We start from the raw sequence: 27,220 nt of genomic DNA on the forward strand, positions 1-27,220 counted from the left end.
ACTATAAATACTAAAATGTGAAAAAGAAGCTTGTAAATGATAGATGCATGGCTGCATTTAGGCATCCCTCAGTCTTAAACTTAGCAGTGAACACCTGCCATGAACAAAAGCTGTAGGTGCCAGACTCTAGGAAGAGCATGGCCACTATGTAACATTCTCCAATAAAGCAGTAATCAACATCCTAAGGAGCAAAGCATGGCATTCTACTATGACCAACAGCACGAACCAAATTTTATTAAACTGTGCCCTAAAAACAAAAAACTCTAAAAATTTCCACCCCCCATACATTGATTAAAGCAAAACAGATGCCTTTAAATTAAAGCTAGAATTCATATAACTGCACACCAATAAAATTATATTTTGCTAAATTTTAAAATATAAGAAATAGATTAATAACTCTCATAGGCTACTTCACATTCTCGATTTCAGCTTATTCTCAGCTTATTTCTCAAACAAGTACCAATCCATTTTGAACAAAGAGCCTCGTCCAGCAGGTTGACCATGCGAGCAATAAGGTTTGCTGCATGTGGCAGAAATGAAGTGACTGTGATTGATCACTTGACATGGTAAATATAATCTTCCAGAGGCTTTGTTAGAATCTGATTACTAATTGTATCTATACCTATATCTACAGCTATAAAAGGGAACCACAGATACCCCTACTTAAGTAAAACTAGAGGCCAGAGAATTATTTTGACTTGGAATAATTTTAACTAATATTCTTTAAGGGATAGTTACAGAAATGGTAAATTATTTAAGTCCATGTACCATATATACTTGTGTTCAAATGATTTCTCCTCATAAGAGTAACTCCAAAAAATATATTTGGATACTCATAAGCTTGTATTGATTTCTGGTTGGCTGTCTCCCTTCCTTCATGTTACCTTCCCTCTCCCAACTCAGGTCATCCTCCTACTGAGGGTGCGATGCCACCACTGTCCCAAACTGGGCCACTTCCCCTTCTCATCCTTTATAGTCACCAAAGCTGTCAATTTTTCCTTCTTTATATCTATACTTTCCTTCCCTTTCCATTTCAGCTACCCTAGTTTTATTCCTTATTAATTTTTACTGAAAATGTGTCAAAATCCTCTTGATTCTTCTTGCCTCCATCCCTCGAACCCTGCAAAAAACTCCATCAGACTGATTAATCTTCCCACATTTCTTTGATTTTCTCTAAACCTATATTCCCCATATTCCCCACTTAATAAAGTCCAAATTTCTTAGCTTGACACTGAGTATGGTTCCCACAAATTTGGTTTCCAAGCCAAACCACCTACCATTTTTCCTGCTGTGGACAGGATAGTGCTTAGAAGCATGGGCTGGAAATCCTAATTTCATTACTGCAGAAAAGGAGCAACATTAGCCCTCTCTTTAAAAGAGGAAAATATGAACATCAGAATGTGATTTATCTATGAAGGAAACACATTTTTATTAAAAGGAAATTTTAAGGCATATCTTAGAACTAAATGGACTTTTATCCCAGATAAGTACTATAAAGTGTGCTAATTGCTACTAATAAGAAACATACATTTATATGTTCTTAAACAAAACAAAGCACATTACTTTACTGATTAATCAAACTGAAATGACAGTACCAAGTAAGACTACCATCAATTCCATTCTGCTGTTCATATTAATGGTAAGTTCCTGTATGAAGTTTTTCTGCCAGTCTATGTAAAAAGACAAGGACTCTCTTGTTGGTAAACCATCATTAAAGAGTCCCATATGCCCACCCATATTGCCAAGCTTTATGTTTGTTCAGGCGCTGAAGTTTGTAAAACCCCATTAAATGTCCTCCCACAATTATCCCCATTCTTTGAGACCCAGCTCAGTTCCAATTCCATAAAGCCTTCCCTGATTGCTTCTTGCGAGGCTGACAGAGCCTGGAATGTTTCTAATTTAACAAACATTTGCAGAACAGGTACTATGCTTGGAATTTATCCCTCATTTATATCCACATTTGTATACACAGAGACTACATCTGGAATGGTACACAAGGAATGGTTTTAAAATGCTTGTTTCTGATGCAAAAACAAGGATAAATACAAACCAAAAAAAGAAAAGTAATCTGAGGCAAAAAGAAATTGCTCCCACCCTTTTCTTTCATTTACTTTAGAAAACTTGTCATGGTCATTTTCTCTCTGTCCTTTCAAAATGCACATAAATTCCTTAAAAAACACAAATAAGTTTCTTGCCAGCTTTTTTACTCCGGAATGTCTTTCTCAAGGACCTGGGAGCCCATCTCTTTGAAATGTAAGCATCAAAGAAGATAGCGACCCTGTCTTCTGTGGAAGGGTAAGACCCTAACTTCAATGGGCAGCTGGCTCCAAGTTACAAACCTCTCTCATTATAAAGATATAAGAAGCTTAATTTTCCAATGGATAAAAGCAATAAACTAAGATATTGCATTGCAATTACCAGGTTAATTTAAAGTGAACTATATATGCAAATAGCACTGACAAGTCCTCTTATTTGAGGTCTAGTTATTATTTATCTTGAGAACATAAATATAACAGGTTGTATCTGCTTAGCTACATGAATTGGTGAGATTTCTTTCCGTATCTGCAATCTCTTTAGCAGACTGCCTGTGATTCGTATCGCATTCTGATTTAATGCTTATTCAACAATAAAACTTTTCCTTCTCTTCCACCTTTCTGAAGAGGTTTCTCTGGGTTGGCAGGAGATGTTTTTAATTTTATTTCCCCAAAACTCATTAGAGACCATTGTATCACTTAAATTTGTAAATGTGCACACATATTAACTCCTAAATTAAAAATTAAAAGAGAAAATTAAGAAAAAGGGAGATAGGCAGGGAAAATATAGGACATGAAGGGGAAGGAAGGAAGCAAGGGAGGGAAGAAGAAAATAAAGAGCAGGCTAACAGCAAAACTAAGAAAAGAGCAATTTCACTTTAAAAATAAAAGACTTCAGAAAATTAAAACTTGCCAACAGTGATCCAGAAAAAGAGACTTTGGAAATTGAACATACTATCTGCGAAGTAATTAAAAGGCAGAACAATTAAGTCAATATTCCACCCTCAGAAAAAAACTGACTCAGCAACTGATCTGAAGTCACAAGTCAAGTTTACAGGGATTCTTAACCTTTGTCGTGTCCTGGATTCCACTGGCTGTCTAGTGAAAACTCAAACCTCCTCTTGAAACAATGACTGCAATGCATAAAATTAAAAGGCATAGGTTTAAAAGGAAATCTATTACACTGACAGTTATAAAAATATTTTAAAATTTGTCTATTAACACATGAAATAACAAGACCTAGTACTGTATCTAATATTTCCCAAAATTTAGATGTAGTGACAAGCATGAATGATACTTTGCATACTTGTAATGTGTTATGAAAATATCTGTAATTTCTATTGGTGACAGTCTTAGTATTGCCAGCACTAGTATAGTTTCTCATCTCTATTAATAATTAAATAAAATGTTAAGTTTTATTTTTATATATATGTTTATCCCCTACATATGGATCACCACAGAATTCAGGTTAAGCAGCTCCATGAGAGTTCTAACTTTAGGACCCAGAGTGAGTTTTGTGACCAGAGAAGCTAGGCAATGTCCACCCCAAAGAACAAGAAGCTCCTGCTCCAGGAAGATGAGCCGCTTTTTTGATCTAAAGAAGTACCTACATCTCCTTACTCTCCTTTCTATAGTATAACAGCTTGACCTAGCACTCCTGTAATAGGATCTTACAATGACTGCAAGGAAATTACATGAATACTTAGTTTAACTGCAAAATACACTGCAGCTACTAGTACTGTACAATCTAGATAAATGGTTCTCAACATTCAGTGTGCATAAGGATCACCTGGAAAGTTGCTTCTTGAAAAAGATCCATCATCAGAGTAGATCTAAATGGGGAACAGGAATCGTCACTTCCACTAGCAATCATTATGCAAGTGGTTAACTGCCAAACACTTGAGAAACACCAAGAGAATTAAAGAGGCCTCAAACTCAACAAACAGAAGAACTAACTCTTAGGGAAATACAATTAGTATAATTAATATCCTCACAGAGATTTAAATGTTTATCATATCTATAAAAAGAATAGCCACAATAAAACCATCCATCTTCTGGGAAATTGAAATCGGTATTGCAGATATAAATACTACATAACTGAAGATTTGAAAAGCATAATGAACTCTATTTTCCCAGAATGGAAAAATAGCAAGAATATGCAAAATATGATAAAAAAAATTAAAAGCTAGGAGACTCATTCATAGAGGCCAACATTCATCTTAATAGGAGTTTCAGAAGAGAAAAAATAGAGAGCAAAAAAATGTGTCTCTGCCTAGAAAAGTATCTGGAAAATACATGTCAAACCCTTATATAGCAGTTATCTCTGGCAATAAGAACGGAATTGGGATGGAGTTAAAAGGAACATTAATGATTCCTTGACCTATTTCTGTAATTGTATGATTATCTTAAGGAATAAATTCATGCATTCCTTATGAAATGGATAATCATAAATGAATAAAATTCATGTCAAAAATACACTGGAAAAATGCTAAGCTAATAGAAAAAAGGTGGGATATCAGTATTAATATCAGATGAAACAATTCAAAAGAGACACTGTTAAACAGGATAAAGATGAACATTTTATAATGATAAAAGATACCATCTATCAGGAAGTTATAAGAATCAAGAACATTTCTGAAACTAGTAATATAAGTTCCTAAGTGTATGGAAAAAAATATAAATATAAGAAAAAATGGGATTCCACTATAATATGGGGGACTTCAACTTCCCTCCTTCAAGCAAGCAAGGTAGAAAACAAGAGCAAATATGCAGATAATTTATTACAATTAGAAACCTCAAGATAATAGATTTTTTAGAACTGTCTTCTGAGCAAAGGAAATACTCTTTTTTCAAATACATATGCAACTTTCACAAAAAAACATAGATTAACTAAACCACAAAAATAATCTCTATAAGTTTTGAAAAAATTCCGAAAATATTTCCAAAATAAAACCTGTATTTCTGACCAAAATTCAGTGAAACTAGATATTACTTCAAGAGGGTGACAAAAACAAATAAAAATAAAATTAAAAATGTTAAAACACCTTTCTGAGACTCTTAGGCAGAAAAAAAAAAGAAAAATATAAGTTAAAATTGATGCCTATTTTGAAAAAAATAAAGTATTGCCTTCAAATATTAAGTGTCCATAGGAAAACTGACACCATGAGTGAATTTATTTTTAAATGAGTAAGGAAAAAGAGGAAGACTAAAGATAAACTAAAGAAAATATACTTGCAATATTATAAAAAAAACAACAAAACCTTCACAAATTCGAAAGGAGTTAAGATAATAAAAGCAAACATTAACTAAATTTGAAAGTAATTAAATAATTATATACCAAAGAAATCTTTACAAAGAACAAAGTCAGATTTTACAAATTTAGATTTATAAAAAGAAGGAAGACACGTTTTTGATGTCATTCTTCCATTGCTTCTTTTCTACTTTGCAGAAGTTATTGAACTTTTCTTTGTTGCCTTTGATCCATTTTGGTGAAGGTTCCATGGACATCTGAAAGTTTTATGTTCTGCAAAATTCTATATATCAAATCAAGCAGCAAACTGTCCATTATGCATACAGGCTGGTCAATAAATAACAATAAATAAAAACAAAACTCCTCTATTTTGAGGCTCTCTATCATGCCTCAAACCAACTTTCCGAAGCAAAATTCCAACCAGTATTAAGGGTAAATGGTCTATTCCTATTACACAATCTCTGTATTGTCTCCCATATTTATTTTTCTTCTATGCTCCTTCTCATTCATATTTCCCACTAAGGCACTCCCTAATCAACACTAAACTAACACTAACTAGCACTAAATTCCATCCTACAGTCATCTTCCTAGAGAAACCAATGAGTAACATGAGGGTAGGAATTTGAAGGAAGAGTTCTACTGTGTTAGACTCTAGTAGTTTGGTTTCTGTTATTCTCATTTCCTAAACAGGTGTGCAATTCTTAGAATCAGAGACAATTTCTTTTATTCCTTTCTAGTTCCATAAAATATATGACAATGTGGGAAAAGAGAACATTAGCTAATAAATATTGATGGTTAACTAATGAAAATGAAACTCATAATACAAATACTGTATAGAATTTGTTTTAAAACTGCTCTGGATCTCAGTTTTAACTTTCCCAAGTTTTGGAGAAAAGAAAGAAAATTATTATATCTGGCCACCTGAAAGGCTTCTCTAAGCTTGATATCAGGTTCATGGAATGATAAAAGCTAAACATTCTCCATAACACAATGTACAACATATATTTAATAGTCCCAAGAAACCAAGAGAGCAAGCAAGGTCTAGCAATCATTATTATCCATGTATTTTATTTACAAGATGTTCAATCCTTTCTATTTTTAATTGTCAAGAAGAAAGAAATCTTGTCCTTATTGGGTAAATGTTGACTAGAGGCATTAAACTCTCTCATGAGGTTCTTAAATAACAACAATCCATTGTCTTTTCAACAAATAATTATTAAGCAACTACTATGTATCTGGCACTGTGCTAGGCAGAAGAGAATATAAATGTGAATATCATTATTCATACAACTCATCAAGTAGGGAAAGGCAGATGCATCAATAAATAAATATATTAGACTCAAGACCTAATTGAATTCCAACACTGTTCATCATTTGTCACAAGAGTTATTATGTGGAAAGGGCAATTATTGGGGGAAGAGGGTCACTGAAATAAGTTCAAGTTATAACTCTTCTAATTCCTAATTTATTTGAGTTTGCACAAGTTACACAACTTGACAGAAGAGTCGTTTACTACTGCATAAAGTACAAATAATCCCTGACCTTGTACAAAGGTCCCTGCATAAAGTACAAAAAATCCTTGTTCTCCTGGATAATTGGGTCCTAATAATTAAATGTGCAGATAAGCCCACTAACTACTGCAATTTTAAGTTACACTATTAAGCCAGTACACAGCAAAATTCCTCACACAGAATTCATTTAGCAAATATTTGTTAAATTTAAGAAGTAGGTTATAACATCACCTACTTCATACATAAGAATATTATGAGTAAAGATAATTAATACTAATAAACATACATGTAACAACTCAGTTTAAGAAAAAAGAATATGCCCAGTAGCTTTAAAGCTCTCAGTGTGGCTATGTACCCTCCCTCTCCCCACCCGCTCTGCTCCTAAATTTTGCATTAATTATTCTCTTCTTTCTTTTTATAGCCTACCACATTTGTACCACTAAAAGTATAACACTAATGTTATATAAAAATGTAGTATGTATATATATATATGTATATATAGGTGGCCATATATATATGGCTTAGTTTAGCATTTCTCAACCTTTATGCAAATTGAAAATGTTGTATGGATTCTTACATAGCTTGCTTTTTTTTGGTAAAGGTTTATGATTTGATATTCATGTTAACGTATATTACTATAATTTATTCATTTTCATTATGGCCTCATTCCTAATTTTAAGGGGAATAGTTTAAATGATTCAAATATAAGGATGAAGTATACTGTAGAATTTTATAAAAACCCTTTATTAAGTTTAGAAAAATTCACTTCTGTTCTTAAGTTGCTACAAGTTTTAAAAAATCATATTGAATTTTTCTAATGTTTTCTGTAGCCTCTAAGATTAAAATACAGTTTTTCTATGTTGTAAATAATATCAGTTGATGCTGTAACACTGAAGTAACATCACAAAGCAGAATAAATTCAGCTTTGTCATAATAAAGTATCTATTTATTGTTAAACAAGTTGTTCACATTCTGGTAAAGGCCTCAATCCTTAGATTGACATGTGAATTTCCTTCCTTATCTGATATGTGTTTTGTTGGTATTGGTTTCACCAGCTTTATGTAATGAGTTGGAAAACTGATACTTCTTTGGTGTTGTAAGATACTGTAGATACATATTTACAAAACCCCAGAAAGGTCTGTAGTCCTCCTCTGTAAAGGTATCTCAGTCTAGAGTTTACCTGAGTAACAACTGTTAACTACTAATTTCCTTACTTTACACTGTCTATTCTTGAGTCAGTTTTGGTAAGCTATATTTTCCTAGGAATTTTTCCAAATTTCACCCAAATTTTCATTTTATCAGTATAAATTTGTGCATAATATCCTTATTATTATAGTATTTTGAATATTTAGTAATATTATCCATAGTTATGCTCCCTTTTCCATTCTTATATGCTGTATTTCTGTTTGCTCTCAGTCTTCCTAATCTGTCACACCATCAGTTTGACAATTTTATAAGTCTTTTCAAAAAACACACTTGGTTTTGTTGATCTTCACTTGTGATTTAATTAATTTCTACTCTTACTTTTATTAGTTAATTCCTTCTAGGTTTCTTGTATTGTGCTCTAACTCTAAGTCAAAACTTAGTTCATTAATTTTCAGTTTTTCTTCTTTCCTAATGTATCTTGAGTGATAAACTTCCCTCTATACTCCTTTCAGTTAAATCCCTCAAATTTTGTTGTTTACATTTGCATTTTTCTCAGTTGTATTTTTACTTTCAATTATAAGTTATTCTTTGACCCAGGAGTTACACAGATGCACTTTTCAAAAAAGATTCCAAATAGTGGAGTAGTTTGACTTATTTATCTAAATATATTTCTAGGTGGCCTGTTTGATACTAGTTTTTTGAAAAGCATTGGCTTAGTCAGTGGTCAGCTTTTGTTAATTTTCCATGTGTCCTTGAAAAGTATGTGTTACAACCTCCTTGTGAACTTAACTTTTATCACTGGATAGTAGTCATCATTAGCAACTTAGTTTGACAATTATTACTATAGCTACATGGCTTTCTTTGGTTAGGAATTGTTGGATATATTTTTTTCATCCTTTGACTTTCAAATGCCCCCTGCTTACATGTTGTAGGTGAGTTCTTACAAACAGCATATAGCTAGATTTTGTTTTCTGTTCCAAGCTAATCATTTTCTTGTACATTAATAAGTACAGAAATATTTGGATTAATTTTATTATATTTTCTACTATCTATTTGTCCTGTTTTTCTGGGTTTCTTTTCCCTCCCTTTGATACTTCTTTTGGATTGACTGAGTTTATTTTCTCATCCCATTTTTCCTTTCTCCTTGTTTTCAAATTATACTGTCTCTTGCTATACATTTCTTAGTACTTTCTCTAGCTGTTTTAACATGCTTACTTAAATTTACATCTAAAGTAAATCAATACCTTATTCTTTCCCCAAAAAGTACTAAGATCCTGGAACATTTAACTTTTATTCCATTATTCCATAATTTTACACTACTGTTTCTAGGCACATTAATTCTGTTAATTTCAATTATGCAAAGTATACATAACTATTAATCCTTCATAAAAATTAATATTTGAGCAATAGTAAACTTACATGTTTGCTATTTCTTCTGCTTATAAATTCACACATACTTACATCTTTTCTTTTTTTTTAGTCCAGGTGATCCTAGACTCATAAAATAGGTTTTAAGTGTTTTTGCTTCCAAAAAAATGCCCATTTTTTCCTTATTTGAATGGGTTTTGATTACTGCTTCAGTCTCCTTATTTTTTTTTTGGTTTGTTAGGATTTTCTGTTCTCTTGATTCAACTCCACTTTTACTCCCTCTTCACATTACATGCTATTGATTTTACAATGCAAATCTTTTAAAACTGTGTATCCATTAACATTATAGTTTTTAATATCTTCTCTTTAGCTTTGATACAAGAATTAAAAGTGATTTACCCACCACCATTATAATAATACAGTATTCTGTTTTATCTATGCAATTACCTTTTCTAAAGAGTTTAATACTTTCTTATGCTTTTATACTGTTGTTTAATGCCCCATCATTTCAGTTTGAAGAATTCCCTTTAGCATTTATTTTCAGGTAAATCTACTGATTATGAACTCCTTCAGCTTTTGTTTGTCTGAGAAAGTCTTTATCCTCCTGTCACTCCCTTCACTTCTGAAGGATAGGTTTGCCAGGCACAGTGTTTCTGACTGGCAGTTTTTTCATTCAAGACTTAATATATCATCACATCCCTTCTAGCCTACAAAAGTTCTGCTGAAAATTCCATTGATAGTCTTATGGAGGTACTCTATTATCTAACAAGTCACTTGTCTCTTGCTGCAAATTTCTCTTTGTCGTTAACTTTGACAACCTGATTATAACATATCTTGGTGTACATCTTTCTGGGTTCATCTTTTTTGATATTCTTTAGACTTCCTGTATCTGGATGTCTATTTCCTTCCTCAGACTTAGAAAGTTTTCATCCATTATTCCTTTGAATAAGCTTTCTGCCCCTTTCTCTCTTCTCCTAAGATTCCCATAATGTATGTATGTGTGTGTGTGTATATCTATATGATGATATACCCTAAGATCCTTATGCTAACTTCAATTTTTTTACTTTTTGTTTTTGCTCCTCTGACTAGATGATTTCCAATGGCCTTTCTTCAAGTTCACTGATCCTTTCTTTTGTTTTATCTAGTCTGTGTTGAACCCTCCCTAGTGAATTTTTCAGTTCAGTCACTGTATCTTAAATTCTATGATTCATGTTTCTTTGTTTTTTAATATTTTCTATGTTGAAATTTTCACTAATTGCTCTCCTGATCTCAAAGAGCATCTTTGTGACCATTCTTCTGAATTACCTTTCAGATAAATCACGTATCTCCATTTCATGAGTGTCAGTTTCCAGAGATTTAGTTTGCCTCTTTTATTTAGAATATTTCCCTGTTTTTTCATTTTATATGACTTTCTGTCTAGGTTTCTGTACATTAAATAATTTAATCACCTCTCCCAGTTCAGATCCCAGACTCACATAGGTGATAAATCTCAATAATCCGCTCACCCAGAGATTGTGGATGCTTCTTAAACCTTTTTGTTGCTCTAACTGGAAAAGCTGGGACACAAGATGTGCAGTCTAAGAAGCTGGTCACATGAATGTAGTACAGCATGGAAAGTATAACCAATGTTTCTGTAATATCTTTCTGTGTTACTATCTGACAGATAGTAACTGCATTAGTTGGGGATGAGGATTTAATAATGTGTGTTTTGAACTACTGTGCTATATACTTGAAACCAGTATAATGTTGCATATTAGCTATACTTCAATTTTTTCAAATGTGCATTCTAACCTCTTTCAGGCAGAAACTAGAAGCTGGGTATTACTGCTAGAGCAAGCCAGGGGAAAGAATTGCAGGAAGAGCAAGCATGGCCCTTCAAAACTTGCACTTTGTTCTGTGTAGACCCTGGGGAACTAGGGGATTTGGGGCCCTACTAGCTCCCACAGGCAAGCAAGTTAGAAGGCTTCAGGCAGTAGCCAGAAAAGTCAGGACAATAAAAGTGCAGTCAATTCCCTCCAGGGATAAATTGGTGACTTGATTATTTCACTGGAGCAAGCCAGGGGAGGAGCCCTGGGAAGTGCCCACACACCAGCTCAAACTCCTAAGGGACTAGTGAATGCCCGCCCTATTACCTCTGTGAAAGAGCTGAGTTAGAAGCCAGACCCTCGTCAGCAGCTAGAAAAGTCAGGACCTTAAAAGTGAGGAGGAGAAGTTGGGAGCTGGGCTTTAAATGCTTACTCACTCTGCTCTAAGGTAGGGGGAAAAGCCACAGGAAGTGCTTGCATGCCTGTATAGAACTGCCTCTTTGTTCACTATAGTCCCATTGGACTAGCAAATAGCAGACCCAGTCAGCTCCCAAAGATAGACAAATTAGGAGACTCTTTTTGGCACAGCCATAAAAACTGGAGTGACAGATATGTGGTCAAATATTTGTTGCTCAAGGTGAAGCTGGTAGATGGGGGTTCCCTCTCAATTGCACAGCAGTGTGTTAGGGGTGAAGTTTTGATGAGAATGTGTCTCAGCTTTTCATACCTGTTTTGATGGGGTATTTTCTCAGTTGCCCAATGTGCAGTTTCTGGATTTCTCTCAGAGGTGATTTCTTCATGTGTAGTTGTTTATTCACTGTGCTCATGGGTGGAGGGAGAGTCAGGAGCCTCCTATTCTGCCATCTTGTTGAAAATAAGTATCTCCCCATTTTCTTTTAAAAATATTACTTTTGTCTTTGGTGTTTTTCAGTTTCCCCTCAATATGTGTAATATAGGTCTCTTTTAATCTGTCTTGCTTTGTAGTTACTGGGCTTCTTAGCCATGGAGATGGTATCATCCATCAGTTCTAGGAAATTCTTATGTTTTTTTTTGTATTTTTCTCTCTTCTGAGTCTTAGAATATTTTAGGATTTGTCACACCATCCTCCATATATCTTAACTGCTTTTAAATAAAGTATTTTCTATTTTTGTGTCTCCCTATGGAACTTTTCAAATATATTTTTTTAGATATTTAATTCTTTATCTTATCTCCTGTTTTACCTAAGTATTGAATTTTTCATGATTATATTTTTCATTTTAGATAGTTTTGCCTGGCCAGTTTTGACAGTCTATTGTTCCTTTATCAAATTCCTTGTACTTTAATGAATAAAAATAATAATAATGTATATTAAGCATACTAATTTATATTAAGTATCTTGTAATTTCAAATTCTACCATGTTTGCAGATCTGATTCTGCAGGGTTTTTTTTCTGCAAAGTCTCATTCATGATGGCCTGCTTATCTGTGTGTCTTGTGAGAACTTATTTTCCTTGGGCCTGTATGAGAATATTTTGTGGACTGGGTTTAAAGTGCAGAGTGAACTTGAGTTTATTTCTGGCAGGTACTTGGAGTTATGGCCTAGACAGCCAACTTTAAATTAAATTTTCAGCTGGGGTTTTAGAAGCTTTACAGATAATATGGCTTTTGATACAGATAAGGACAAACTCATTGTTAGAAAATGTCCAATATGGTTAGTATTCTTTTTTCTGAGTTACCCAGAGCCAAGGTTAAGCCAGCCAAGTTCTCCTACTATCTCCTGCTCTAGGGGCTAGTGTTGTTCATTCAAGAAGGTAATCAAATTTAAGGATTCTCAGCTTCAGGCCAGGGTCTCATCTGACTTTCCAGCTGGCAGAATATAGGCTTTGTCTTTTGTCCTCCACTCATGGTCTTTCAAAATTCAAGCTATAAGTCATCATAACAATGTGGAAGAGAAGTTTCCCACATCTCCCAACACAATGCTGGTGTTGACTTCCTAGTCTGGGTTTGTGTTCTTCGTATGTGATTGGCCTCAACAAATTTTGCTCATTCATCTATCAGATATCCATGTATTTAAAAATATTTTATCCACTTTTAGCTTCTGTTAGTTTAATATATTTCTAGAAACCAAATCTTTTTTTAAGAATTATATTAGAGTGCTTCTAGGTATCAGTGATGCCTATTTTCCTTTAGCTCCTAAATGCTAATCTGTTTGAGGGAGCTCCTATTTTCTGAAACATAAGAATATAAGAAAACATAGCAATATAAGGACTATATTCCTCAAAACTATTACTATTAGTAAAAGGCAGCATATCTTGGCAGTTGCAGGGAACCTAAGCTAAAGCTAGATAGCTTCTGAGAACAGATCTTTTTCTCTTTGTGCTCTCCTATCAGAGAAAAGAATCTGAGCAGCACATCACTTAGATATGTTTCTAGTGGTTTCTCTCACTATAAATTCATGTCCCAGTTAAAAATTAAGCAAAGTAGAGCCAAATGCCCCAAGTAGATATACTACCAATTGGAGAAAAGAGGGAAAAACAGGAATAAAGGAAAAAATGCTCTTCACTCCAAATTACAAAACAACATACAGCATTCCTGTATTCTTTCCTTTCTTCATTCATTGATATTCACTTAGAACTTACTATGTATAGGTTATTGTTCTAGTTGTTGGGGCTACAACAATGCATAACTAAATAAATGAATGATGATACATCAATGAATATATTTAAAATGAAAATAAATATGACAACACTTTGAAAATGAGAAAATACTACAAAACTCCTGTGTTACTATCATCGTTACCACAAGGGGATCTGCAAAACTCTTGTGGACCATGATTACAATAGCTAGTTTTACTCTCTGCCCAAGAGAAAATGTGCTTTAGTGGACCTGGAGTTTCAAAGCAATTTTCATGAGCAAAATTTCTTGCTTAAAGATATTTTCACAATTCTGTTGACCTACATTTTGACGCTTCTCAATGCTCACTCAGTTGCAAATACAGAAGGAACACCCTGTAATTCACATTAGCCTTTCCAATAAATCAATCAGTTTAGCCTGTACAAACTCTATTCTAATTCAACTTCTATTTTCTCACCAATAAATCTCAGGTTTTGTATCTAAAACCAGCCATGAACCAGAATGTAAGATTTAACAAAACTTCAGCATGGCAGCTGTTGAATAAGTGCTCTGATACATTTCCACACTGTAAACATTTAATGAGACTTACTCCCAATAGAGTACTTACTACATCGATTTATTTCATAGTATTACATTTGCAGAAGCAAGATAGAACAAAGGTTATTTTGGATCCTTTAACCAAGACAGCCTTCTGTAAATAAAGAAAAGTGCAACCATTTAATTTACAAAGTCATTTAAAAAGGCTAAATGCTCAATAAATTCTGCTTTATCTAGTTCAGACAGCCTTAGTAGCTATTTATAACTCATATATGAAAAATATATATAATTCAGGCATTTTGTACTAGCTTGAGAATCTTTATCTTTGACTGAAACTGAATTTCAAAGGTCATTGAAACAGTAAGGATTTCAGGGAAATGTCTTTGGGATTCCCACCTTGTTCAGAAGCAGTTGGCCGCTTACGCTGAGAAAAGGATGACTCCATAACTATGTCTACATCCACTCCCATCAAAGCTACACACACACACACACACACACACACACATGCAACACACACAGTTTCTCCTCCTCTCCAACCACTGGCATTTCTTGCCTGTAGCAATCACTTTCAACTAAAGTGAGAAAAGAGAAGAAATCCCAGAAGGAAAAATAATATGGAAATCTGTCTTCTATAATCCTAATATAAAATGCAGAGCCTGGGATAAACTGGGCCTCTTATGCAAGCATTTCCTGACACAATCCTGTTTAGCCAATCCAATGAAAAATGTGATATATAATCCTATTTCACCTCATATACACAGACTTTACCTCACCATACTAGCCACTTCCCAAAAGAGACTATTTCTACTTGAATGACGCATGTACAAAGCCTTTTCACTAATAAGTTACTCCATCTTTTGGATTTGGTTACTTCTAATTTCCCTGATGGTTCATATGGACTAAAAACTGAGGTAAACTGTGCTGAATTTTAATGAAGCACATTAAGTTCTATCTGTGAGATTCAATACAGCACAGAAGCTAGAAATATCTTCTAGAATCTGAAAGATGAGATTCATATCCTGGCAGCTGCTACTCACTAGCCTTCTGACTTGAGCAAATTACATAACTTACAGAAGTATCAGTCCTATTTTCTGTGAAAGGAAAATAAAAATACTTATCTTATAGGAATGTGGTAATAATTAAGTGACAAATTCATCTTAAGTGTTAACTATCAAGAAATGTTACATTTAATGTATAGGGAACTTAATATTTTTCTAGAATTGCAGATATAAAGTTAGTAAGAAACATAATCTTGCCCACAAGGAGTTTTCAATCTTATTATGAAGACAAAACAGCAGATAATAGACAAGTTTAGAGTGCTTGGTACTCAGTTAGGTGATGGGGTAGTGTTAAAGATTCACCACTAATCTTCTACCTTATTTAAACAAATAGTTCCTAAAACTTCCACACAGATTCAAATAATTTGTAACTTAATAAATTTTCACATGGATGCTAAAATCAAGAATTTAATGATGCTAGATTAGAAATGAAGACATCTGTTAAAAGACATGTAAATAAAGGAAAAGCATATAGAAAAGTTATTCTAAATTTAAATGAATTGAATTTCCATGATAAGTTTATCAGGAAAATAATATTCCTTGGAACAATATAAGAATTATACATTATGTGCTTAGTTTATTTTTTAAGTTATTAGTGAAACTTTAGAGGTTTTAACTGCATTTATTTCTTCATTATGGAAGGATCTGCCTCAAGATAGTCATCTCCACTAATGACAGTGAAAACAGATTTACTGAGCACTTAACTTGTGCAAGTCACTGCTCTAAGCATTTTTATATGTATTATTAATTCACTGATTCTGACAACACTGTAAGTCCTATTATTATCCCCATTTTATAGGTAAGAAAACTGAGAATTAAATAAAAAAACTTTCTTAAGATCACATGGGAAGTAAATAGGAACTTAAGTATTTGGAATCCAGAATCCTTATCTTTAAGCTCTACACTATGTTGCTTCCCAGTAAGCAACTACATGTCTGACTTAGACAGCCAATGATCTCTGACATCATACTTGAATGTCTGATAAATATCTCAAATTCAACATGTTGAAATTTGACTTTCTGATCTTCCTCTCAAAACTGGCTTCACCCTGTCTTCCCCATCATAGTTGATGAAAACTTCTTCTATCCAGTGACTCAAGCCAAAAAAAAAGAACCCTAAAACACAAAACCGTGTAGTTCTCTGGTAGACACAGAGGTGTACTTCCCTTTCCAAGTAGGACTTGATGCCCAGCTGTGGGGAGTGAGGCCAACAGACAACCTAGCTGTCAATTCCTTTCAGGGTCTGGTCTCAGCTACAGGAGCTGCTTCTCATCCCCATCCCTGAAGATCAGACCCTTCCCAGGGTGGGGGAACCTGCTTCCAGTGAGTGGAAGAGGTGTAAAGGCCTGACTGTTTCTGGCTGATAAGCACACTCAAGGGCCCCACTCTCTCCAGAGCTCCCTGCTGATTGACCCAGGCTTTGTAGGTCTGGCTCCCAGGGAAAATTCTTATTCTGTTCAGTCCTGCTCCCTCCCTCTTCCCTTCACACATGTTAAATCCTAATAATACCTTGTATCCTAAACTCTGTCCATTGTGTGCTTCTGCAAGACACAGCCAGCAATGCAGTTGATTCCTCCCTTTCTCTCACATACCACATCCATTCCATCAAATCCAGTTGGCTCTATTTAACAAAATTTAGCCTTAATATTCTCTGGTGCCTTCCTGGTCCAAACTAAAATGGAAATGGAGATGCATGTGGTGGTGCATGTGAAGTATAAGGATAGAACCTGTGTTATTACAATAGCCTCCTGCATGGCTTTTCACCTTCTCCCTTTGTTCCCCTTCAGTCTAGGTTTCACATGCAGCCAAGGTAGCCCTTTTAAGACTCAAATTACAGTGTGTGGCACCTCAGCTTAAAACCTTACAGTGGATCCCATTTAACTTGCAGAAAAACCCAGAATCTTCAAAGGCCTAGACAGCCCTCCATAACCTGGCCTCACTGGGTCTCTGACCTCAGCTCCTGCTACTCATTCCCTCCTTCTCCCCACTCATGCGCCCTGCTTTCTGTGCTGTCACTTAAACACTGGAGGCATATTTTTAAGCCTTTGTTCTAGAGCTCTATCTACCTGTTTTCTAAGTTCCCTCAAGCTTTTGATAACATCTCACTTTCTCAAGATAACATTTTATACAATTCACCTATTTACAGTGTTTATATTTTTTTGGTTTTGCCTATATTCTCCTGTTCGAATGTAAGCTTCACTAAGGCAGTACTCAATTAATTACATTCCAAGCACAAAAAGAACAGTATATGTGAAATGAATAAATCCTACATTTCATAAGTTAATTTGTGTAAAATAAAACCATTGCTTCAATCTAATTAACAATTCAAATTCAAATTCATTGACTTCCCTGACAGAGATATAGAGGACTCAGATGTCCACTGATAGAATATTCTCCTGCTAATCAATTAATTGGAAGACACAAGAAGATGACAGAAATTGACTGGGTAACTGGATTTTTATTTACTCATACTCGAAACTCCAACACATGAATCTGAAAACACATGACTGTTTATTTTGATATTGGGACATCAAATCACATTTTACCTTTCTCTCAACTTACCTCAAGCTCATCAAGGGCACTTCCCAGGGTTGCTGCCTGAGGTTCTGGTGGGGTCAGCATATTCTGGATGCCTTGTGAAGCATTTGAAATTACATTCAGGGCATTGTGAATTTCTTTACAAACTGTGTCCTTGCTGGCTTTCAGGGAGGCAACATCAGAATGTTCCAAACAAGCTGAACAAATTGAATGCAAGAGTGGGGAGTTCTCCTTCAACAAGGCCCGGGCCCCTGCAATTTCATCCCTCTGATTTGGAGATTTTAAGTCCTGTGGAGGAAAATAAAAAGAGAGCTTCCTTACAATGGGTTGTGAAAGAAAGATTTATACAAAGGCACCCATTTATCTGTCAAAATAAATGAAAAGATAATAGACACTAAGAAGTCAGCTATAGGTTAAAATCAAAGGCCTCAGTTATTTCTATACTCCTTCAGATTCTGTTACAAGTTCTGAAATAGGAAAGCTGAACTAATTAGCAAATAAAGGTCACAATGGTGCAGATCTAACCGAGTAGATCTTACATTTGTCAGTCATATGCTTATAAGTCAGAAAAATACTCTGGCATTCATATTATGAAGTGCATTATAAGAGAACTTGAATTATAAAGATGCTGATTACCCATTTCCATAGATGCTGATGATTGCATTTAACCTTTTCATTAAAACTAAACCATTTCAGTTAAGAATACTAAACTGAACCTCCCACCATTAAGCTATTTTCCACTTTTTTTTCCAGAAATACTTACTAATAAATTAGTCCTGGATCTTTCTTTCCTTGACATTTATTCAACAAATAATTATTGACTATTTCCCATATGCCAGCCTTGTGCTAGATGTCAACAATACAGATGTGAACAATTCTATAAAGACCTTGTTCTCCTGAAGCTTATGTTCTTGTTTGAGGGGAAGGGGGCCTATCAACAAATACTAAACCAGATAAACAAATTCATAAGACAATTTCAGGTAATGATAAATGCTATGAAGAAAATACAAAGGTGAAATGTCATAAAGACTGACAGGAGAAGAGAAAGCCAATTTAGCTTGGCTGATCAGAGAAGATATTTCCGCAGACATGACATTTGCAGTAAATATGAATAAAAGTATTCCAAACAGTGGGAAGAGAGGAAAGAGAAAGTCCAGTATAAGTGATAGTTGATCAAAACTATCTCAAGATACAGTGAAAGACCCTGGCAAAGACTACTTTAACCAAGTGATGAAGGTTAACATGATCATCAATGATGTCACATGGATATCACGTACCCCTTTATATACTGGGATAAGGAGAGCACTTCACCTCTCTGATATTCTCTCCAAAAGCCCAGAGTCCCAGTCCAATCATGCGAAACAACAAACAAAATCAAATTAGGTAACATCCTACATATCTGGGCAGTATTCCTCAAGACTATTAAGGCCATGAAAAACAACAGGACTGGAAAACTGTCACAGACTAGAGGAGACTGGGGAGACAGGACAACTAAATGTGATACGGTACTCTGGATTGGATCCTGGAACAGAAGGAAGAATTCGTGGAAAAACTGGTAAAGTCCAAATAAAGCCTGAAGTTCAGTTAATAGCAGTGCATCAATGTTTGTTTGTTCCTATGGCAAATGTAAGATATTAACAATGGAGGAAACCAAGAGAAAGGAAGATGGGAACTCTTTGTACTGTCTAATTCAAGGGAAACTGATTCAAGGGACATACCAATAGTTTATGCATTGCATATATAATATCTCATGTAATTCTTACAAAAACTCATGATAGGTATATTATTACCCATTTTAAATAGCAACAAACTGAGGTTTAGAGAGAGACTAAGTTCTGAGCCAAGTCACAGAGTTAGACAGTGGCATTTCTTGTACTATAACTCAAGTCAGTATGACTGCTAGACTCTAACAACTATGTTACACTCTTGAGCACAGCAAGGATTTCCCTTATTTGTTACTATATAAGGACAAGGAACAGTGACCTACAGTTCATGAAGTGCTTCTAGGAAGTATCTTATTAATAATCATAACACCCTTTGAGGTAATAAGGCTGGTGTTATTAGCCCCATTTTTAACTGAACAAGTATTTAGTGTAAGGAGATCAAGAGACTAGCAAAAGAACTGAGATCTGAACCTAAGACTTCTGATTGCAAACCCTATGCTTTATTTCTAAGACTCTGCTACCCGAGGATAATGTTGCCTGAGGTTAATGAAAGGCTGCACCACTGTATTTTTAGTCCCTTCCTTTCTGAAAATAAAGGCTGTCTGCTACTTCATGCAGGCTTTGGGGGAGATAACCTTCTTTACAAGATGTAGGGAGGACAGTTAGAAATAGCCGTGAACACACAGTTCATACTCACTAATTACCCAAGAAAATACACTTTGTGATTTCCTTGGCTTGCTTCAATTTCCCCTTTATGTTTCTGGTCTGGGTTCTAGCTTCAGCTGTCATTAGCACCAGGAACTGGGCAAGTCATCTACTCTGTCAGTGTCTGTTTTCCCATCTGTAAAAATGGGGATAATGATACTTCTGCCAACTCTCTCACAAGACTGAGCAAGTAGCACATCAGAAATGGAATATACTTAGACAGCAGTAGAGAATCATAGAAAGAGTACAGAGTTGTTTTCTTCCTGAAATGTATCAAATCAACTGCACTGTTTTTGTCCTGTGACGGCCATAATGATTTCCATATTCCCTCCCATTTCATAGCACTACCTACATTTCTCTCAGCATGACTTGGAGGATAAATAATTTAATGTTTAGAAAGGATACAGTCTCCTCAGAGGAATAACAAGGACGATATAAATATTCAGAAAAGGCTGGAGAAAATTCTCTAGATACTATAGTATAAACAAAACTAATTATGTAATTCCCTCTGAAGTGACCTACGCATAACACTTCTCTATGTAGGATGGCAGGGACAATGTTTAGGTAGTTCTTGAAAGAAAAAGGCCTATGAACATATATTATTACAAAGAAGGTTAAATTTTTAAATATTTCTTTTACTCTGATGATAGCTATATAAACCTGACTGTTAACTTGTAATAACTTTAATCCCATAGGAACTTCAGAATTTTAAAAATTCTAATGTATTTTGGCTTTTGTGCCTAAGCTTTGTTATCCTGCCCAAGGCAATAACTGAATCTTAATGAGCACTGATATCCCATATAGCAAGTTGATAAAGCCTTGAGAAAGGACAGGTTCAGTGCACATAACAAAAATAACAAATGATGGCAGCAGGTGGGGGAAAGAAATCAGGTTACAGAGTTTGGGTAAGGGAATTAAGAGGACGAGGCCATTTCTCCTAAAGGACATCCCAAAGTACAAATTTAATGTAGTAAACAAGCACATAGATAAAAGGGGAACTACTGAATGCCATTGTCCTAAACAAAAGATTGTAACAGTGTTTGTGGTTGTTTTATTTCATTTTATGATACCATGGGTTTAAAGGTTGTCTCTTTATGCTAAAGTTTTAAGCCAGGTAGGAAAAAAATAGGAATTGGTAGGGTCACCTAGGGATTTCTCTCAACAAATAAGTGTACAGAATTCAGCTCCTTGGGGACTGATACTTATTTAATATCTTTTTCTAAATGCTCCAGAAGAAAAAGCTCACGAGATTTCCAAGTTAAGGAGACATTAAATACTTCCAGCTGATGAAGAAGCACACAGATGGGATTAAAAAAGAAGACCTTACAAGTCTGTGCAAGTGGGTAGAAAAGCAACATATGAGTTTTAACCCTGGCAAGAGAACAAAATATATTTAGGGATTTTAAAGATCACCAAGTATAAAAATGGAGGGCTCTAAGCTATCAGTTAATTAATTCAAACATTCATTCAACAAATTCTGTTAAGCCCTTCTACATATCAGGCAGTATGTTAAATGTTAGGAATGCAAAAATAAGGCCTTACAGATCAGAAGAGGAAACAAACACATTTATATGGGATTTAAAATACAGTTATTCACAGCATAGAAGAGGGGGGATAATGAAAATCAGCTTGAGGGGATAATGAAAATTTATCAGAGGACGTGACTCAAACAGTGAGTAGAATTTAACCCTGTGAACAATGCGGAACAAAACAAGTAATGGAAACACCGTGTGCACAGGCCTGTGGGGTGGCAGAGCAAGGAGGATGCAGGCCACTGCAGGTGGCATTACAAGTACAAGGAACCTGAGCGGGAATGGTGGTGAATCCAGCTAGAAAGGTAAGCAGGAGATACCTCACCTGCCGTGTTAAAGAATGCTAGATCAACAAGCTCAGATGTGTATTTTCAAAGACTGCTCTAGCAGTGACCTCTTAGTAGATCAGAGAGAATGAAGTTGCAGCCAGGCAATAAACCAGGCAAGAGACAATGAGTGCCTGGACATTGGACACCATTGCTAGGCTATAGCAGGATGGGTCCAGGAATATTCAGGAGGTAAAAATAGTAGCACTTTGTGATATTTAGATGGGGGGAGAGTGGGAAGAGGTATTTAGAAGCATCTAGAAAATTGTTTCAGCAATGTGTACACAGCGATATATTCACCAAGGTGCAGAACACAGACTGAATGTGTTTAGAAGGAAAAGGTGAAGTATATTTTTTCATCTGCTAAATGAGAGATGCCAGCATAATATCCAAATGAAAATATACCATACATGGATCTAGCTTTCACAGAGGATTCTGGGCTAGAAATACAGATCCGTGGATCACCAGCTCATAGTTAGGAGCTGGAACCATGTGTACATCAGTTACAGGGCCTTTAGCCAAATGAATGTTATAACAAGAAGAACCTGGGAGTCATCATAAATTATTTCTTGAGGATGAAAATGAAAATTTTATATGCTAGCCTAAAAGGCCAAATATATATTTGGCCCTCCTGGTAAATCACCAAGAAAGACATTGGAAAATACTGAACTCTCAAAAAAGCCAAAACCAGTAAGCAAAAACACATGTACACTCTAGAATCACTGTGGTTAATTATGGTCACTTTACTTTAAGAAAAGAGACTAACAGAGGCTTTTTTAAAAAGAAATTAGGAAAGACAGGATGACTTCTGTATCAGGGAGTTAAAAATAGGGAATGTGTTCATCTTGAAAAAGGGAAATTTATATTGGAGGATACATGATTTTAAAAAGTTCTAGAAATCATAAATAAATATGACAACTTTTAATGGACTTCTTTACCAAATCTAGAAGTAGACCAAAGAAGTAGCTTTTTATATTTGAGTGAAAAAAATTAAAAATATATCTGCTCATATTGCCATCTCCCTCACCTCATTATAATAATCTTGAATGCAAGCACTATAGTTTGCTTAGTTTGCATCCCATTATCTAGTAGTGTATAGCACATATTGAGAGTTTAATCAATTTTTGCCAGAAACAAATAGACAAATGAATAAGAACTATAGGGAAGTTAAGCTCAGAAGGGGTAAGAAACTTTAGATGTGATTACTCCAAGAAATCAGATTTGTGGAAATATGAATAATCCAAAGAGTTTTGACAAAGTGTATGACAATGCTACAAAAAGCTAAAGAGTAAAATGAACTATGTCTCTTTACATTAAATGTTAGTGACGCCATTGGTACAACTACATTGGAAAACTATTTGATAGTATCTACGGAAGCTGAATCTATGTATACCCCATGACTCAGCTATTCCGCTCCTAGGAGATGATACATACATATGGAAATGTGTGCAAATGTTCATTAAAAGACATATGCAAAATTATTCATAAGATCACTCTTCATAAACTGTAAACAACTCAAAGTAATGAGAATGAGCAAAATGCAGCTACATTTACCAATATGAAATATGGAAAAGTGTCAGACACAAAAGAATACATATTGTTTCACTCATTATGAAATTCAGACTCAACCAAAATAAATCTATGGTTTTGCCTAATCTAAGAAGTTACTCTTGAAGGGTGATTAAAGACTGGAAAGGGACATAAGGGATCTGTGGGAGTCTGGTAATTTTCTGTTTCTTGTTCTGGTACTGGTTACATGGGCATGTTCGGCTTGGGAAAATTCATTAAACTGTACACTTATAAGCTGTGCATTTTTCTGAATGTGTCTTATTATACTTTAATCATATCAATTAAAAATTTGCATAAAGTCAAACAAAACAAAAATGTTAATAAAGCCAAGCACATGTTCATAGTTTGTAACTTTCGGCAAAGAACACTGGTATAAATAAGCTATGGGTCTGCCCTGGTGTTGCATTTCCCACAATATTAAGGGAAGGGTGAGAAAATGGAATATGCAATCCATTTACAAGTATCTTCTACCCATTTGAAGAGCTTTTAAAAAAGAAAAAGAAAAAAATCTGGATATTTGAAAAACAAAAATAAAAATAGAATGCTCCCATAGCCTGGTCATTGCAAAAGGCAAAGCTAAGAGATTTTCACAGAAATTGATTCCATGTACCCTTGAACAAGCCCTTACTTCAGAGAATCAGAGAAAACTCCCTTGCTAAGCTACCGCCCTGCCCAAGTGGAACAGCTCAGCAGATACTCAGCTCAACAAAGCAGAGCTACATGCAAATTATTGTGTTTCTCTTCCAGGTGTTTAAATAAGGTTTCTGGAGCTGATGAAACCACTCTGGTAGGGGAAGGAAGGGAGCTTATCAAGAGCAGTTTTGTTTTCTTAAGACGAAGATGTGCAGCAGAAAAGCCCGTGGATACTTTGCTATTTGGAATCCATTCTTGGTTGGCTCCTACCCTCAGTCTTCTCTGCCAAGGTGCTACCTGCTGGTTCACTGGTCACTGGGCAGCTTCATGCTCTATCAGAAAACAGAACAGTGCAAACACCTGCTAATTTAAGTGTTCTTCTCCAGTGTAAATTAGGAAGTGGAATAAATAACCTTAACTGAGCCAAGGAATAAAAGATGGAGAAACAAGAGCAGACTGCAGAGATAAAAGAAAGTTTTGAGGAAAAATAAAATTGGAAAAGATAATAGATTCTATAATCAAAACATTATTAAGCAGCAGAGAGAAGCCCTTACTGCTTTCCTATTCTTATTTCCCCTTTTCCATTTCATATTAATAAGATAAATTTAATAAAGGAGAAAATACAGGAATTCTTCAAATTCAAATAGAAAACTGAGAAACCATATAATAATAGTGTCAAGATATCCCCAAGGCATATGTATTCTGGGTCATTAATGTGCACCTTGAGTAGCTGAAATACACCAAAGTGAATATTAATAACTCTAAAGAAACTTCCTAGGAAAACATTAATACTTAATTCTAATACAGACTACTGTGTCAGTCAAGAAAATATATATATTAAGTTCAGAAATGGAACATGTTCATTTTCTATCCATTTGAAACAAATACAATGTTTTACATCTATTACTTGCCTCAAATTTATATCTAAAAAATAAATTCTATCTGGAATCATCTACTGTATGATTAAACTAAAAGGAGTAAACAGAAGAGCAGAAAAATAATGAGCTATTTCAGCAAGATCCAGCTGCTGTACTTCATGCTTCCCTTCCATTTGAATGTATATTTCATCCCTTAATCTAAAAAAAATTCAAATGTCCACATATCAGAAAACTTTTCCTCTACAATACAGATTAATTAATATCTACAAGAGTTAAGTTAGACTTAATATTTAGTCAAAGATCAATAAATATTAGTCAAAGATCAATATACTATCCTTACAATTCATTCTTATTTAAACTTTTGTGACCACATGTGAAAAAAGAGACCACCATTTTTCCAGTAATTTCTGTGCATTTCAGAAAGCAAATAGCATCACCAAAAAATGGGATCCAAGCCCAAGACATTGATGCAACTTCCTAGTTAATTATCTGTTATATTCAGGCAGTGGATTATCCCATTTAATATGTTTCCAGTCATTCTTTTGCAAAAAATCCTATGAGGAAATATGAAATGTTATTATCCCTAATTGTTAAAAGAGGAAAAGGACATCCATGCAAAGGTACACAAGCTTAATAAAAGGTGGTGGTGGTGATTGTTTGTAAGAAAACCAGCATTTACTTAATGGCTGTAACGCTTCCTATACTCAGTATTTGCTTTCTCATTTAATGGCCCAGCTATAAACAGAATACAGGATTGGCTCCTGTCGTAACACTCTTTCTACCCAACTCTGTTTTTATTTGTTGTCAGTAGCTTCATCATTTGCTCCCAAAGTCTGTCAAGGGACTTTCCTACAATCCTGCAGTTCTGTGGTGGCCCAAAGAATACATATTTCAGATGTGTCTTCCTGATGAATAATTGTCACATATAACACAACTCAAATTAAAAACACATTCCTTCATTCAGTTTCAGAATAAGACTGATAAGGAAACCTCAGGCCAAAATGATAACACTAGAAATTAAAGGGTGAACCACAGGGTCATTTAGATTGCTCAAAAATACAAGTCAGAGATACATAGAGAAGAGTGAAATTAATAAGTATCATCTTGACGATATCAATCTATCTTTAGTAGAGCAAACATTCTAAATAGGGGCAGTAATTACAGTTTAATGGTTGCTTTTCCCAGGTTAAAAAAACTGTTTGGCTTTTAGTTTAACTCAATGAGCTTGAAACACCTGCTGTAGGTATGACTTTAAGGCTAAGGCCATAAACTCAGATGTTTATTCTAAGCAGGAAGAATGAATGGGCCAGATGTAATTCAATAGGGAGTGGTGAGGCCCTCACACACTGTAGAGTATCTGCCCCAAACCCAAATTGGCCAAACAAAAAGAATCCCTGACTTCTGCTCCAAAGGACTGCACGAGCCTTATGGGTGCAGTCTCCATGCTTCGTATTCATACCATGTGTGTGTCTGACTTGGGAAGAGACTGGAAAGATAGATAATGCATATCCTGAAGAGCTGACACTAAGCCGGGAGGAGTGAGGCAAACGCTGAGCATCCAAGGCAGGAAGTCTGTCTCGCTGTAATGGAAATAGCATGAGCGGCGGGGTTAGAATCCCAACACAAACACACTCCAAAGAAGGAGATTTTGAATAGATGAACTAACCTTATTTTAGTCACAAAATGGATATAATAATTCCTACCTTGCAAGGTGGGAATGAGGTTAGATGAATAAATGTGAAACATTTTTCCAGCATTTTCTTACTTGACCTCTCTGTATATAGCAAACTACTGGCCATATTCCTTCCTTAAAATGTTTCTCCCCTGACTCCTTAGAAGACAGTGAATACTACATTTACATAGATAGGTATATACCTCTTTTCTGAGCTCCAAATGCGTAACTCAAATTGGGTATCAAAATAAATGTATCTATAATAGAACCAATTGCCTTTCTTACACTCTGCCTTCCCAAACACGATTCTTCTTCATTGTTCCCAAACTGAATGGCCCCAATATCCAGCTAACAGGAAATCCGAGGACTATCCTTGACTCTTCC

General features: G+C 35.0%; 1 protein-coding gene and 1 pseudogene across 4 annotated transcripts in view; one reads left to right on the forward strand and one right to left on the reverse strand.

The window, feature by feature from the left end:
* CTNNA3 (catenin alpha 3) overlaps window positions 1–27,220 on the reverse strand; it is a 1,667,940-nt gene that overhangs the window by 1,218,394 nt on the left and 422,326 nt on the right. For all 4 annotated transcript variants that reach the window (XM_057505911.1, XM_057505908.1, XM_057505909.1 and 1 more), the window contains exon 6: window positions 17,882–18,145. In XM_057505911.1, the coding sequence (XP_057361894.1) occupies window positions 17,882–18,145 (264 nt within the window). The remainder of the gene's footprint in view (window positions 1–17,881; window positions 18,146–27,220) is intronic.
* The window catches only part of LOC130684515 (short coiled-coil protein-like), a 31,589-nt pseudogene continuing 26,408 nt past the window's right edge, over window positions 22,040–27,220 (forward strand).

The sequence above is a fragment of the Manis pentadactyla genome, chromosome 8, assembly GCF_030020395.1.
Source record: "Manis pentadactyla isolate mManPen7 chromosome 8, mManPen7.hap1, whole genome shotgun sequence".
NCBI lineage: Eukaryota > Metazoa > Chordata > Mammalia > Pholidota > Manidae > Manis > Manis pentadactyla.